The sequence below is a fragment of the Falco cherrug genome, chromosome 5 (assembly GCF_023634085.1).
Source record: "Falco cherrug isolate bFalChe1 chromosome 5, bFalChe1.pri, whole genome shotgun sequence".
Taxonomy (NCBI): Eukaryota; Metazoa; Chordata; class Aves; order Falconiformes; family Falconidae; genus Falco; species Falco cherrug.
In genome coordinates, this window is record NC_073701.1 from 75,237,400 (window position 1) to 75,255,562 (window position 18,163).

Here is an 18,163-nt window from a genome sequence, read left to right on the forward strand (position 1 = left end):
TCCAACATTCCTCAAAAAACTGTATGATTTTATGTATCAATTTTAATATTACATATAAGTAATTTCTACACATGTAACATTATTAATTTAAAATATCTTTTAAAATTCTTCGTATTTAGTTCATGTTTAAGTATACAGTTTGAGGTATTAGACAAATCATTTCTCATTTTCTCAAAACTCAGAACAGGATTATGAAGAATTTTAAATCCAGTTTTATTTATCACGTGAACTGATCCCTATTGCAGCAAAGGCAATAATCTAGTAGATCAGCAGTGTAATTATCGCTGTTGGAGGCTGATTTTTTTTTCAGGATGTTTTTCATTTTCAAGGGTGATGGGTTTTTTTTCAGTTTTGTTTATGGTGGATATGTGGACCAGACAAGCTAAGCTAAGAAAAACTTATTTAGTGATTTCTGTCTATGGTTTATTAGCTAAGAGTTGTACACTGTCTGCTAACAGTGGAGAGTTCAGTAACTTACTCAAATGGAGAGGGGCAATTAAGGGATAAAAGCTGCATAACCTAAGGTGCGGAGCTCTGGATTTGTAACTGCTGAATTGTTACCTCTGATTACGAAAACATTCTGGGATTCCCCTCCCTTCTGTTCAGCACCAAAGGGAGAGCTGAAACTATTTAGATTAAAATGAAGCAATTCAAAACTTCAGGAGTTATTTATTGTTAGCTGTTTGAATGACCAACTAATGACCTGCTTAAATTCTGACAATAAATGCAACAGCATTGGACTTGCTGCCATTTCACTGAAGAGTAATTTTATCAAAGCTTACTTCAAAGATACCGTCCCCTTCAGAGGACAATAGTACATAATTAATCAACTATGTATTAAGTTTTCTTGTGTCATTCTTTACAGATTAATTCTTGGTAACAGTAGTCAGCCCTACGTATTACCCTGAATAATGGTTTATGAATTTTAGCATCTACTAAAAACAAAAAATATTTTTTCATTGCACAATTAAATATAAAGGAAAATTACATACATAAGAACAGTTAGAAACAGTTTGCAGGTTAAAGTAAATGAAAGTACAGGAATACCCAACACCTACTCTAAGACATTTCCTAGTAACATGAACTGGACACTATGCATAACGTCAGGCACCATTTCTTTGGCTTCAGTGGACTACAGAGCAAAACCTAAAAAGAAGCACAAACTGCATGAGATTCCACCTCTGTCATTAATCACAATTCAGCAAAATCCCTTATGATAACGTTCACTCATCTTAAAATTTCAAACTAAAGTCATCACAGAACTGCACAGGTTGGAACCTCTGGAGGTCATCTAACCCAACATCCTGTGCAAAGGATGTCCAGTTACAGCAGATTGCTCAAGAACTTATCCAGTAGAGTTCCAAATGTATCCAAAGACCGGACATCTCACAGCCTCTCTGGGGTCCTATCTCAGTGCTTGCCAGACCTCACGTTAAACATGTTTATCCTTATATCTCAGCAGAATTTCCCACATTTCAACTTGTGTTTACTGCCTCTCATGCAATCCTTGTGCACCTCTGAGACAAGCCTGGCTCCATCCTGTCTACAGCCTCCAAAGCAGTAATCGTGATAGCAATAAGCTCTCTCAAGACTGAGCAAACCGTGATCTCCTAGAGTCATTTTCTATCACATGCTTCAGCCCCACAACCATCTTGGTGGCCCTCCATTTGGCTTCCCAAGGAATGCCAATGCCTTTCTTATACCAGACAGCTCAAAGATGGACACAGCACCCAAGATGCTGTCTCGCATGTGCTGAACAGAAGGGAACAACAGTCCCTTCCCTTGATCCACTGGCTACACTATTGCTAACACAGCCCAGTTACTCACCAAGTGTTAAGGATTTAAGACCTCTGCAGATTATTTTTTTTTTATATTATGTACTTGCACAAAACAAAGCAGCCTCAAAATGTAACTAGGAAAAGAAAACCACTCTGACAGCCCCATTATTTAGTGTAATTCCCTGAAGACCATTGAAAATCCAGCACTGAAAATTACCAGCACTGCAACTAAGATTTTAAAACAGCACTGCCTTTGCACCCCTGATCTTTTCCACTTCCCATGGCACACTTCCCTTGCGTCAGTGCATTCGTCTGGGTGACTGATTATCAGATCCCTTAGGAAGAGAAAAAAAAATGGTAGGTTAAAGTTTCAAAAGGCATAATGAAACAAAGACTCAGAGAATCCCTCTCAAGACAGAGGGATTTCAGCTCTTCTCTCCCTACCCCACCAGCTCCTTATAGATTCACAGTCTTAGTTTCAACCATAGTCCCTTAACCAAATTCACCAGATAAGTATATGAAAGTCTGTGGGAAGGCAAAGCAGGCATGGGAGACAACAGGCAAGTAAAACGCAAGCCTGCTTCGTTCAGCCACAGCACCAATTTTTCAGAGATCTTACATACAAGATTCAGAAACTTGAGTTTTGTCTCACCAAAACGAGGTGCTGAAGGCAATCCCCACTATTTGGTCAGATGACAACTTGAGTACCAAATCCCAGCACTATATGGAAGGAAACTCTTCAAAATATACAGGGTTTTTTTCTTCAGTGCTTTCAGAAAGAGCCAGATGCAACACTTGTCAAGTTCTGGCACTTGAAGGTGGACCCTTTTTAAACTGATGCAGTTACAGCATCTAAAGGTTTAGGTAATATAGCCATACAGCCCGACCATTTGGCAAAAACTGGCTTTGATGCCAGGGTCATCGAAGCTTCACATGAATTCAATGCCAACAAGGAAATCAGGTGGTTTCAGGGTATTACATGATTTTTGGTTTATTTCCTCCTTTATTAACTTGGCAAGTATAATCTTAGACTAATGAGCTGTAAAACACTGAATATTACAGATCTTAAAGCAATGCAATTAGAACTCTAATGTTGCCCTTTAAAGCCATGAGAGAGAAAACATCTCATTTGTTTTACTGTGCCCTTTAACAGCCATACCGGAGGGACACCCAAAACAGCAGAATGCTGCACTGGCAAAATTAACCGATATGCAATTAGGTGCAAGACTCGGGTTCAATTCATTAAGTTCCATCCTGCCTTCCCCTAGAATCATTCCCAAGAGAAGGAACAACATAATCCTCTTCTGCAATATTACCAACAAATTTGTATAAAGTTCCCCATTTTAGCAGCTTCTGTGAGGACTGAAAAATCACGAAGTTCTTATGGTAAATTTACATGTAGTCTCCAAACTAGAAACCAAAAACTGCACATCTACTATTATCCGTAAAACTCGAAAGTATTTTAAGAAATTAATGTGAAAAGCTTAAGTTACAAGCAATTCAAGCACTATTTTAGATTATCAACAATTTCATTATTTTTCACATCAGTTACTGTTACTGAAGCAATGCTTCAAGTATGTGTAAAATATCAGTAACACAAAGGTATGTCGTCAGATACCAAAATTTTTTAAAATAATTATGGAGGTGTCAGATTTCTTCAGAGGAAACATTATGATTGGTTTCTCCATAAAGTTCATCAATTCCAAAACTGAAGCAAGGTCAACATTCTCATAAATGCACATACTCCTAAGGATATTAACTAACAAAGTGCATATATGTGACTATTAGCTCAGTAGCTGTCTCTGACCAAAGTAATGAGCCACTCCAGACAGCAATGCAGACACCCTCGCCACACCCTTCCATTGCAAGAACCAGTGCAGCTGAAAGTGTTGAAAACAAGCTGGACAAACCCCATCTGACACACAAATACCACAGCACTGCACTCCCCAGCGCATCCAGAAACCCAGCAGAGGTTTAATTTATTTTGCTTTCTACAGAGCCAACCTGTATCTAGCCAGGTTTATCTGTTCAGATTTCATGCCTTGCAAAAGTATTTGTACCAGCTGGGAAACACAAACTATCCCTGGAAGCAGTAAAGCTGATGTCTAGGCAATCTTATATCTCAAGCTGGTATAATACACTACCTGATATCTTACAATCCAACTTAAAATAACTAAGAATAGATTATTGTGTTTTACATGACAGTAATCAAGATGCACTAAAAGCAGATTAAATCTAATGCAACAACAAAAAACAAGTTTACGTAATAAAAAGTCTGACCTTTTAAACTATTAAGTGCATTACTAAATCATCCTCATGTGAGGAGCTCAATTTCAGACAATAGTATGAGTCATTTGAGTAAACTTGTGTTTGGAAAACTTGCCTAAGAAGGGTTGGAAGAGCTCCATCGTTTAACTCTTTCCACTAAAGAAATATAAAAATGCCTTACTTTTGAGAAACCTAACAGATCTTTGAAACTCAGTAGAGACAAAATAAACACATAAAAAATACATTAAATTTGAAAACAAAGAAACACAAGGACTAAGTTATCTGTTCAGTATTTCTTACAAAGCCTCCACCTACTCAAATATATTTTTCGTCTTTATGTATGACTAGAAATATCAGGAGTTCTTCATGTTCTTTCTTAGGGCATTCATGCTCCAATTCATTAGTCTGAAAATACTGCCCCAAAATAACACTTTATTTTCCTCATTCTATCATATAGGCAAGCCTTACTGATTTGATCAACACTGACTGCGACACTGGCTCTCTTGCCCCAGAAACAATGTTTTACTGCCAGAATGTGCTGTTTTGATCCCTCCCCACTTTCAATTTCAGTTACTATTGTGAGGAATCAGCAGATCCAAAAAGCAAGGTAAGTGGGACAACTTTGACAGGTCTGAAATAAAGATTTAAAACTGAAACCAACTACCAGTTCAGAGTACTTTGCCATCATAAACAAGTCCATAGTATTGGTCCAGAAAGGACCAAAAAAATGTCTGATACCCACTAACCACTATGATAGCTCTTCCTGTCCCCCAAATTGAAATCTTTGGTGCAAAGGACACATTCATGGGGAAAAAAATACTGTGCCATGTAAGAGATTTAAATAAATAAATAAATAAATAAATAAATAAATAAATAAGCAACAAACTCAAGGACATGGATGAAAAAGCCTAGATGCTCCCAGGAAAGGATCACACACTGCAGTCATACAAAGATAAAAACCCCTTTACGTTATCAGCCTGATCCAGAAGAACGTTCAAATAAATGGAACTTAAGAAACAGCCACCTAATTATCATGAACATTTGCAGGAGATGCAACATTTCTGCAGTGCAGCCATTCGTCCCAGAATAAGACTCCGCTTCCTCATACAGAAAGAAGCAAAACCTGCTCATTTGGCAGACCCCAGTCCACAGGTCGACTTGAATTAAATTTAGTTCACACCATGGAAAAATACTGGTCTATGCAAGATCTGGTTTACCCTTCCTGAAGACAGCGCAGTCTTTCATGAAGTAACAGGGATCACCTCATCACAACACCTTGCCATTAAGGCAGCATGCAATCTCTGGCTGAGCAGACCTCTGTAAAAGCCTGCAGAAAGACTCGTAGCAGAAATAATATTGTTGCTATGAATTAAATGAATGGAAACATGTGAAATCACTGGAAAAAACAGAACAAGGGTTAAAAGAATGACCTGTACTGATTATGAGCAATCCTGTTAGGACCAGTGTCCTGAGAGAAGTACAACCGTGGAATGGGTTGTTTATACCAAAACCAGAAGGCCTGCCCTCTGTAAGATCACAGCACAGTGACTCATCAGCAGAAGCTCCTGCCTCTGTAACATCTGGATGATGGAAAGTTGGAGCATATCACATATGACATTCATTTTCCTGTATGACTGACAGGAAAGCAGACATGTAGTTTTAAAAAACAAACAAAAAAAATCAACCCAGAAACAAGCATGAACTTCACTTGAGACACTTAGGATTTACGGAGACTTCAGACTCTTGCATCAAAGGACCATTTATATATAAATCTGAATACCTTAAAAGGTCTGTCCAAAGACTAGCTCATCATCCTCAATGAGAAAGCCTCAGGGATGTGGTGAGGATCTGATAGCCAGCATCTCTTGCATTACACAAAAGAGGTCCTGGCCAGCACAAATATGCACACAACTCGGTGCCTGCAAGTATTATCAGTACAACATGTGAGAGAATGAAATTATAACAGAATGAGTGGAAGGTAAAATCAGCATCACTTTCCCCTTCCATAAGATCCTATGCTGAATTTTCTTCTACAAGTCATTCTCCAAATCTTTAAAAAATGGGATTGGACCTTCAAACAAGACACAGTTCAAAACCACAGCGTAATTCCACTGATACTTCTGCAAAAATACTTTTTGTAAAGCTTGGATAGGAGAAAGCAGAGTACAAAAAAAAAAAAACCCCTCATTAAACTCTGAATTATTTTCAATCTTCTAATATGTAATTGAATGTTTGGTATAAATTAAGTCAGCAAAATTCATTTTCTGCTCTTCCAACTGTACCTTTAATTCACAGTTGTAAAGGCCTCAGCAAAGCATACCAGTATTGTCTTATTTCTAGAAATTAATTGTTACTTAGCTAGAAGTTAACCAGAATTTCTGTTTTGAAGACCTTTGCCATCATTCTCCTGAGGACAAGATGTACCCTCTTAAAAAGACTGCCATAGGCTCAAGGAAAACAGTAAGTTAGAGAAATTTACTGAATCTTGGAAATCCAAGGGGAAGGGGGGGGAGGAATCATGACACCTTATTTATATCTTAGTAAAGAAGAACATCCATCTCAAAATTTAGCAAATTTTTCAGCTTTTTAAAAGCAATTTAACTGAATAAGCCAACTGGCATACTAACATCAAGAAGTTATGATTTGAAATGGTGTAAATAATAGATCAGAACGAGCCATTGGCACTTCTATGGGCAAACATGCATCAACAGATACGGTATCAGGTAATATAATAACTATGTATCTCCAAATTAGACCTTTTTCCTCTCCCGTTCCTCCCGTGGTCCTGCGCCCCCGGGGCCCCCCCCTCCCACCCCATTTTTTTATTTGTATTAACTCCTAAAAAGCCCTAGCCTATTTCTTTTGGATACCAATTACACAGTTCCTTGTTACTGACAGAAAAGATGTTTCAGCTCTTACTTTCTACTTAAATACAAGGATTCTTTGACGTGCTATAGAAACAACATTCTCCTATAGGTTAATTAACGTTCTACTAAGAACGGAAATTTTCTTTCTTTTTTTCCCCACAGCACAAGTAGCCAAGGAAGTGAGGAGTTCAACACAGAACATAGACAAAAAACTATTTTATTAGATACAGTCACTAAATATCTATTTACTTTTGGAAGAAAAGTTTCAAGCTACTCACTCTCATACAATGCTAACCAATAATGCAGTAGTATTTATCATACTTCACACATAATGCACAAAAAGCCAACTTTTTTTTTTAAGCCACCACAAAAACAAATAGAAAACTTACCTTCTTCTGGTACCAAACTATAGCATCAGTTACTTTGGACGCCATTTATTCCACTGAATTCACAGAGTCATTTTAGGCTGTTAACAGAAAAAGACAGAACTTTACTTCCACTTTCCCTATGAAGGACAAAACAGGGAATGTATAAACACTCCCATTACCTGCAAAGCATTGAACAGCTATATTTACTTTACAGCTTGTCTCATTTTTTTAGTACAAGTTTGGTTTTTCTCCTCTAAATAAAAAAATAAAAACCCAAACAACCTACAAATCTGCTGCTACAGGAAATCAGAAGCCTCAGTTTTGTCCAGTCTTCCCAGTAAAATACAGGTGCCACAGAGATGATCTGTTACTGTCTCATGAGAACCACATGAGAGTGGTTTTTTTTCTTGCCTTTTTTTTTCTGACAATTAAGCAACCTACAGTTATTACCACAGTGCAGTATTCTGAAGTCCTGGAATAACTGTGTTATAAAATGCAAGAAAATGTCATACAGACTATGAGATATATTTCAAGAGGAAAAAAAAAAAAAATCAGTGCTAGAACTCTAATACTTATAAAGTTAATATACTCACGAAAACAATGGACTAAAACTAAGACAAAAGGAGGAAAACCAAGGAAAAGTGGTATTTTCATTTTAACAGTAAAAAATAGCAGCAGTGCTAGTTAATCTTTGAAGTCAACATCATTAGTTTCAATGTGGAAGAAAAAAATATTTAAAGAAAAACCTTTCAGCCTACATAAAACATTCCCACGATGAAAATGAATTTTAAAAGTATTCTTTTGTGTAATCATTCAGACAGAGTTAGTTCAGGAAAAAAAATGTAAGAATAAAGAAAAAAATATAAAAACGCCTTCAGATTTAGAAATATTGTCTTTATACAAAATTGTGTATATTCTCTCATGCTGGACATTCTGTAAAATCAAAGGAAAGTTTAGGTGAGAATTACAGAACCCTTTCCAGATATTTCATTATAATATGCAAGTTTTTCCAGATATAAATGTATTATCATTTAAAAACCTCAAATATTTCATAAATAAATTACTTCAGCTATTAACTGATTAATAACATTTAAATTAGTTTAGTACCTACATTTCAAACAGTTAATTAAGGCAGGACACAGCCAGTGGAAGAAAAGAAAGAATGAAAAAAACCTGTTAAAATCTTTGCCAAAAAATCTGAATACTTTTGTGTTTAATAGTCTTTTGCGTCATTGATTCCCTTTAAAAATATACGTATGTAAATAAATATGCCATCCTTAAGTTCAATTAAAAAAAAATAAAAAGTCAATGGTGCACATTTAACATCAGTTGGTAAAAGCTTAAGTCTTCAGCTCTACCTACGAGTCAGCATCCCTCCTGGGTTTTTGCAAAAAGTTTAAGAATGTTATTTTTATATAACTGCACCAAATATTCAGCATGCAAGGAAATTCCTATTTTGTTCTCTAAAGCTATAAATTCCTAACAAATTATGCAAAAGGCTTTGAAAAAGCGAGTACAAGTGACTTCAAAATATTAAACAAGTTTTCCAGACTTACTATCTGAACAATTCCAGAATCAAGCATAATTGATAAAGTCAATACAAGAAGACTTCTTAAACAAAACTTTGTAAACACAGTTTCACAGAATCAGATGGCTAAGGTTGGCAGGGACCTCTGGAGGTTGCCTGCTCCAACCCCCTGCTCAACCAGGGCCACCTAGACCAGGCTGCCCAGGACCATGTCCACATGGCTTTTGAGTGTCTCCAAGGATGGAGACTCCACAGCCCCTCTGGGCAGCCTGTACCAGTGCTCGGTCACCCCCACAGTAAGAAAGTGTTTCCTCATGTGCAGATGGCACCTCCTGTGTTTCAGCGTGTGCCCGTTGCCTCTGGTCCCATCACCAGGCGCCACTGGAAAGAGCCTGGCTCTGTCCAATCCGCACCCTCCCTGCAGGTATTTGCATACATTGGTCAGATCCCCATCCAGGCTGAACAGTCCCAGCTCTCTCAGCCTCCCCTCACAGGAGAGACATCCCAGCCCCTTCATCTTCATGGCCCTTCAGTGGACTCTCTCCAGTATGTCCGTGTCTCTCTTGTAGTGCGGAGCCCAGCACTGGACCCAGCACCCCAGGTACGGCCTCACCAGTGGTGAGGAGGAGTAGTGGTAGTTTAGCCCCCAAACACCAAGCCATGCATCAAGCACACTTCCAAGACTGACTGATCTCAGAAAAAAAACATGATTAAGGGGTATATTTCTGATAAAATTATCACATCATAACATTGTCAGTATCAACAACAATACTGCACCCTATATTTCTTCATGAAAGGAAACAAGAATTATTAATCTGCAGGCAGGTTTTATAGTGAAAGATAAAAGCTGATCTTTGTCTTCAAAACAAAGAGAAAAGACATTTGTTTACAGCATTTGCACAGATAAGAATAGCAAAGAAAAATACAACATCCAACAGATGGGATGGAAACTGAAACAACAATAAATTAAAATAAGTGTCTTTATGAAATGCCTAAGCATTAGAATAACTCGTGACACTTTTACACTGTTAATCACCAAATATCTCAGATTTTTTTAAAAAAAGCAGATATTAGATTACATGATCATAACAGCTGTTGTTGCAAAAATCACAAATACTCCCTCTACAAAAGCCTTATCAACACTGCCATCTTCCAAGACATTTCTCGGAAAGAAAAGATGACCTTCCAGAAGACTCAGTTCTGCACTGACACCTGTTTATTCAGTCTTCCCTGACTCGTGTAAGGATGTACTCATATTTTATGCGTTGCATTATTTTAAAGACACTGTATTTAATGTCTGGATACGCATCACACACACAAATATGTATGTAGCAATACAGACTGATTTAGCAAATAGATTGCTTCTATACCAGCTCCTGAGGATTTCTAAGAAACGTAATACCATTCATTTTCATGTTTCCAAAAGCTTTTTCAAAAAATAAGAGAAATTAAATACCCAAAAGGAAATACTATTTAAGATTTCTAAGTGTCACTCCAATATCATTTATACAACTTCAGATAAAACAGAGACTACTACACAATAGAAAAAAATGTCTTTGAAAGAGCTTAGACAATCACTAACAAATTTCAGAAATATTAGGACACTGACTTTTGGTACAACTGAGCAAACGAACACTGCAATTTTTCCACTGTTGATAATACCGTTGTGTAAGTCACACCAAATCAGCTTTAAAGCTAGCAGCCACGACTGTGTCAACATCTGTAATTGTTTCTGACCTATTTGTTTCTGATAATAGTCGCAGTTTTCCTAAGAGCAACTATCAATTACTAAGAATTCACTGGCACAACAAATATAAAAATATTTCTATCATATAAAGCATGGAGCCCAACAAAGACTTTGATATAACTTGGCATATTACACAGACTGGTTACCCTTCTTTCTCACCCATACAAAGCTAAAAATAGCATTCGCTTTCTCATTTGAAAATCTGTTTAAGTAAATTTAAAATAATTTGCTACATGGACAATAGACTCAACGCGACACAAAACCCTTAGCCATACACAGCCTTCACGCATAATATGACCTACATCACACAGTCACAACAAAAGCAGGCCCAGTGCTCGCAGCGGGGCCGATGTAGGAAGGATGCCGTACAGGTTTTGATCACACCTGCACCCCTCAACATCCTCTCCTTTGTGAACTCATCTTGGAGGATCTTTAACTCCTTATTTCTCTTAAGCCGACATCCACTCTCACATACAACATACCTTGCTCCCTACCACCATAATGACAGGATAAGAAAAAGGTTGGAGAAACTCATCATTAGTAGTAAAGAACTAACTGTTGAACATGCACAGAAACCTTTGCCTCAACAGCTACAATAACTTGATCCCTCTCTCCCCAAGGTCAATGATTTTTCAGAAAACCAGCACTAACTTATGAATCCAAGACTTCCAACTGTGTCAAATACAGCTAAAATTGGACAAGCCATTTTAAAGGCAGCAGACTTTTTTTTTGCAGTAGTTCTCAGATTCACTCAGAAACCCTTTGCCTCAAGAAACAATTAGACTGTAAGTATAATGAAGTAGGTTTATTATTAATTAATTTAATTTCTATCAATAAGCCTGTTATTTAGACTACCCAGAGTTTTCATATTTTTAAGAAACTCTCTACATTAAATCCTCCACAGAGTCTACTTTGGTGGTGTTTAAAGTATATTTGCATGCACGTTTGCATACACGAATACAAGGACGATGCTTACAAAAGTAATTACGACAAAATCATAGGATGGATGTCTCAAAAGACTTTACAGAGTTTGGTGCACCAAGCAAAAATACCTCTACAAGGAAATAGCAACATGCTTTCTTCAAAAGAGACACAACAATTTCTAAGACAGCACTAAAATGGAAGGAGGGGAAAAGGTTTAATTATTTTGGGACAGTTTTTTGCTTGCAGGGGCTGGGATTTGTCGGTGCTTTGGGTTTCTGGGGTGGTTTTTCTTGAGACAACATAATGAATTTGATACACTTGGCCTGAAGCTACCTTACCTGGATGAGAAATGGATGGTAACAATTCAAGGCACCTAAGCTGCAGCCCTGGCTCTGACTCTGTATCTGCCCACAGCTCACTGAATACCTAGCCAGGAGACTAAGTATTGCAACAATTTCAGAACTCTGCATATTCATTATAAGTTAACATGTTATTCAGCTGACAATTTGTATTGGTATTGATCCTGAAGTCAGACTGTACAAGTTGGGCTCTAAGGGCAAACGGGTAAAGTGAACAAATCAAAACAGCTGATACACATCCACAAGCATAAGCGAGCACTGCCTATTCTGCCTGTTTCTCCTCCCATCCTGCCCAGAGCTAGCCATTTGTTTCACGTTCTGTGTCGAACACCTGCATCTGGGACAGCCACCAGCTTTTGCACTCCTGCGCAGAATAACCACAGCAAGATTAACTTAATCTTAACTAGTGGAGATTTAAAAGCAACACAAAAAAATACTTCCAACTTCAGAGATCAGACAGAACATCCAAATATAAAAGCTTGATCACAACATCTCTGACATTCAACAGAGCCATTCACTACATCTTCACCAAACTCACAGTTAATACTATGAATAACAAGCAACATTTTTTGATCAAAACTTCATTAATTCCTTAAAACTGAAAATAGATGACTACCCAGTTTCAGTGATCCCTATTCCAAAGTGGTGTTTCTTGGCTGTTTTTTCCCATTTCAGAGCATAATCATATTCCTTTTTAAGTAAGTACATGCTACACCTTGCAATCAAATAAGCAGTTTTTCAAAAGCCACAGAAATCTATATTTAGATGGCTTCAGGTAGTTAAATGCTTATTTAAGCAATGTAGTGCTTATTGCATAAGATAGGATTAAATACTACAGTACAGATTTAAATAAATTCAGACTAAGTATATTTTAAAATATTTTACTCATTTCCACAGAGTTTTGGCGATCCAAGACAAACACATACATTTCCAAATGACATTCTACAGAAAATGAAATATATTCTGAACTCTGTCAGAAGTTCAGAATAAAACTGTGCTCCTCATAGTGACAAAGGCCAAAAATATTTACAATTTTTGGAAGAATATACAAGTGTAAGCAGTGTCAACTAGCAAAAGGGCATAATCAAAAATACAACACAAGCAAGGAAACATAGGCAGATAGTTGCTTTCCTTGCCTGTAAACACTGTGAATCACTAAGAATTTCAAGGAACCTGTTTCCTTTATAACAATCCCAACCTGAATGGCCAGGATACCATCCAGATGTTGAGTCAAGACTTGAACGTCCTTGCCAACTTCATCACTCCATGATCATAATGAGTTGAGATGTTTGCTAGACACCATTAGGAGTAAAATTGCAGAGTTGTGGTGTTTGTCTCAAACGTGTTTTTAAAAACGCCATTGATTTTTATTACCTTCAGAAGAAGCAGCAAATTAAAGGCAGTTTTTAAAAAGTTACTGCGTAAAGTCGTGAGAATCCTAGAACTTGGTTTCAACTGCTTTCCACAACAGAACTGTTTTACCATTACATTAGATCATCCATACTACAGTTGCACAATTTCACTAAGATTTCCTGATACGAAGAGTAAGAAGAGAGTAAAGCCTATGGCCTAAACTAATAATTTTCTAGCAACAACTGTAATCGCACAAACTCACTTAAAAGTAAAACATTGTATCTGCTGACGCATAGCTAGAAAGTAACTTTAATGAGGAAAAAACCCTCACTTTCTAGGATCAAAATAGAAGTTAACTTTATCATCAAATCATTGATATTGTTTGATACTTTAAGTTCATTTTAAATGAGCCAAATAAACAACTTAGTCATATTAAGCATCTGCTATTGACTAGAAAGCTGCTTCTGCCATGACAAAACAAACCAACACAGCTATCAATGTAATGCAGATACACCACTAAAACTTAAGACGAGTCACCCTTCCTATGCTCAGATCCATGAGAATTCTTCCACTGCCACCAAGAACAGGATTAAACCCTTGAAGCAATGTTTCAAAAGACACATTCTTTTCATGTGCGTTGCAAATAAACCATTAAACCTACATTTCATTTTTTAGAGGAACATCAAATACTATATAATGCACACAGTGTTCTGTTTAAGTACTTTATCTATGCATCGCTGTTCTCAAAACAGCATTTCAGAATTGCAAATTGTATACAAGCAAATGAGAAAGTTGTCACTCCCAGGTTCACACCTTTAAGTGGAAATTTTATCTCGTTCCTTTCAGCTAGCCTTAAGAAAATCTGAAGCAGCCAAAGGGAAAGGGGGAAAAAAATAAATTTTTAAGAAAAACATAACCAGACACTTGCAAACCTAAGGATCATATCCAGCAACCAGCAGAAGTACTCTTGCTGCCATGCCAGCCAAGGCCCCCCCAAGTTGTTGCCTTACAATGCAAGGTCATGATAGTTTGTAAATAAAAAGGAATTAACATATTTTCTTTCCCAAAGGAACAGCATGATAATTTGTAAATAAAATGGAATTAACATACTTGCTTTCCCCAAAGAACACCAACAACTGCTAAAATTGGATACCAGCATTCCTAAGACACTGCTCATGAAAGAGAATGAATTTTCAAACTTTGTTCTTCATCTCAAAAAAAACCCAAACAAACAAACCAAACGCACAAAAACACCCCAAAAACCATCACCCTCAAACAACTGGTGGAAAAAAAAACGTTGAACATCCCTAGATAAACATTTGGGGAGTTTTGTTGTTTGTTTGAGGAGTTCATCAGGCAGACAACTGCAACAATACAATACAAACCAGACCCTATGCTGGCTGCTGTGTATCAAGCCCTGTTCTTTACAAACACAGATGTACCAAACATGATATATCATGACAAATACAGACATTTGGCAGCACGTCCATACCTGCCTCTGCCTCCAGTAAGCTGTCAGTTACTGAATAACAAACATACTTTCTCAGGCCTCTGTATTCTGCCCACAAACCATGGTATCTGATCCTATTTCTGCCGCTGTGTATTTATTCTTCCTTATAAGCTTATGCCCTTTATCACTCACCATCCCAAGCAGGAAGCTCTCACAGTTGCAGCTGCAGCATAGAGCATGCAGCAAGAATCAGTTTTCAAGTTCTGATGGGATGCAGGCTTGACTTTACCGCCTCAACTTCCACAGTAAAAACACCAATATCTGAAGGACAAACTAGCAAGGAGCTACCACAGAAAATAACTGTCTCCCAAGGAATACTTGCTTTGCCAGTGAATTACACAACTGTCTGAAATAGTAGCAAAATATCGAGCACCAAGATTTCTGAGGTTTATTTCAAGTTCTGGGAAAAGAACATTGTGTGCAGTTGTTGCAACTGCTCTTAGCCATTTCTGGAATCTATGCCCTCAGCCTTAAGGTCTGTGCAAATTTCCTAATTTTGTTACATAACTGGTTTCTGTTCATGGCTCCATTTGAAGTGACATGACACGATTTCACAGATACCTTACTTGCAAAAATAAGGGGGGCGGGTGGAAGGACTCTACTGAGAAGTTCAGGATTCTACACCTCTCGTAATTTACTTCTGAGCCTGCTGCAGTATTTATTAATTAGCAAAAAGCTCCTAATATTTACACATATTCTACTGTTTAATGAAGTGTAAAAAATTTAAGCCCTTAAAGGGGACTATAATCCTCTTCTATAAGAGATGTTGGTTTCAAAATTCCCGTCAATCCAAATGTAATTGCTGTTAGCATGCTAGATCTACAAGCCAAGACACCTCCGAAAATGCTGCACTAAAAAAAAAAAAATAAAAATTAGAGGAAACACAATATATGGTTGCTCTCAAGTTCTGCTCTTTTTAATTCCTGGGGTTTTGTACTGAATACTACACACATACATACCTCATTAAACATATATATATACAACCTTCTAATGAGAAACCTCTGAAATATGGCATGTATACATCCGCTCTTAGAACCATAACAACTTTATTAAGGAACAGAATTTCTATAAATACTATGTTTTTCATTTATATATACACATTCTTCTTAACAAACCCTTAAAAAAATAAAAAAACCCAATGCCAAACATAGTGGCCACTTAGAAATAGAATGCTATGCTCCTTTTCTCCTCCTCGTGATTCTAAACACAACAGTAATTTCCTGCAACAATAAATCTTGCTCACTGAAAATACTGACTTGGTGTTTAGGAAGACGTGTTTATCTGCCACCAGGCAATGTACAGCAGAGTTGTGGCTTCTCGATGAGTACAGTCAGGAAGCTGAAAACCACTCCTAAATGACCAAGTTTGCATCATGTTCTACAAATAGTTATCCAGCAAGTTTTAGAAGCAGCTGAGGCATGAAGTAGCTGAGCTGTCAGGAAAAGGCTGCAGTCTCTTTTTAAACAGCCACTGTTCTGGGAACACAGTAGCAAATGCTGAGCTTATATTTTTTAAAAAGTCTCTCTTGCTTGGACTGAATCAAGCAAGGAATTGCAGCCTTACATGGGTATCTGGCAAGATCCCCAAAACAATCATTAAAAAAAGAATGCCATTACACCTGAAAGACTATCTGATAGTGTCTAATCAGTTTCTACAAAGGAAGATCACGTCTTAGTCTATCAATACTTCTGAACGTATCAAACTGATAAACAAAAGCAAGTGATAAGACGCAGACTTTCAAAAAGCCTTTGGAAACACGTCAAAGACTTCTAAATAGACTGCTGTTTGTGAAAAGCAAACCTTGCCACAGATCAAAAACCAGCCAGAATATTGAAAAAGAAATTTGAGGCCAACATCTTTCATTGCAACAGGCTCATCAGGTAATAGGGGTTAATAGCAGCATCCCATCTGAATAAAATAGCCTATTTATTGTCTGCTCAGGTGCCTCAAAGCTCCTTGGACCGCACACCACTGGCCTGCTAGCTCTTCCACCCAGTGTCAGTGCAAGGCAAAGTGCCCACAAAACCCTGTTCTGCATACAGAAGCATCCTAGTCCCAAAACTAAACTCGAAACAACTCTCCCTAATTTGCACTCTTTATGTTCCACTAGGTTTCACATACCTGACCACCCTGTAGTGACAGAGGTCGACACTCAGGATCTCATTCAGCATACACAAGCCTTAGTGGCTAGCTCTTTCTGGAGGTTTGACATTAAAGCTACTCAGGATGAGAGCACTTGGGACTACAACTTCCAACTTCCTAAGCGCACTAACATTAGACCTCTACGAGAAAGATGAACACAGACACTCATCACGCCACTGCTTCATCAGGTGCTGACAGCTAACACTAGCTTACAAACAGAGATGCCCCACATTCCTCCTGGCTCCCAGCGCTCTTAAGGGGGAGCTTCCAGCAGAAATCACTCACTAGACACACAATGTCCACACAGAGCCGACGGACAAGACCAGGGTGGCCTAGTAAGGCTTTGCAACTGTTTTAACTACTCTAAACCAGTATTACTACAGACCACCCTCCTCCTCCTCAGTCACCAGCTTCCATCGCTCTTTTTACCAGAATTGGAGCCTATCACACAGGAGACGGCTTCACCTGACTGACTACCATTACTAAGTAAATGGGCAGTTTCACCTGAATTAGCTCCACAGATCTATGGGCCACAGTACTAATGCCACCACCTATAGTGAGGCAGCTCTGACAGAAGCCAACTTGAACACTGCATCTCCATCAGCAAGCTTTCTGAAATGCCATTAACACTGTTGTCCCCTTGCCTCCTCCCTCTATTTAGACCAGTATCTTAAGAGTTTTTATGAAGTACTGCCTAAATTAAGTCCTTAAACGGTGTGAACTGAGCCCTGCCCTATTATTCCAAACTTCAAGCTTCTGTAAATAGGTCCAGCAGCGCACACTATATTCATCTTTCATATATCACAGCAGAAAAGAAAACCTGAAGTAGGAACATTTCCAGGTAACAACTAATCCTACATTAGCAAAGTTTAAGAACATGGATCAACTTTAACTGTGAATTGAATCACTTTTAACAGTAACTAGGCAACATAAACAGAATTTAGTACCAATAATCTCAATGATACTGGGGGCCTGGTGAACTGTGTGCACCCCACAAAGCTTTAAAAACAGGAAAGCTGACAGGTCAGTGAGCTCTTCCATTCAATATACTACAGTCAGAAGAGCACAGAGCCTGTTGAGACAGGCACAAATGAACACAAAAATAATGAATTATAAATTAAATGCAGCTTTAATAAATATACAGAAAACACAGTCAAGAAAACAACAGCTTCCGAAAATACAGCGAACCTTATTCATTAACTGCGCTTAGAGGATAGCAAAGCCAAGCTTTTAACAGAGAAATATTATATTACAACACATAATTAGACTGTTAAACTCAGTACCACAGGATGCCACTGAAGCCAAGATTTTACTCAGAT

General features: G+C 37.8%; 1 protein-coding gene across 4 annotated transcripts in view; it reads right to left on the reverse strand.

Moving 5' to 3' along the window:
* Nucleotides 1-18,163, reverse strand: part of PHTF2 (putative homeodomain transcription factor 2) — a 73,238-nt gene that overhangs the window by 50,383 nt on the left and 4,692 nt on the right. For 3 of the 4 annotated variants that reach the window (XM_055711724.1, XM_055711721.1, XM_055711722.1), the window contains exon 2: nt 7,303-7,379. In XM_055711724.1, the coding sequence (XP_055567699.1) occupies nt 7,303-7,347 (45 nt within the window). In that variant the 5' untranslated portion in view covers nt 7,348-7,379. Of the gene's footprint in view, nt 1-7,302; nt 7,380-14,684; nt 14,740-18,163 lie in introns of those variants that run through there. The other variant, XM_027811447.2, reaches the window with a different exon arrangement.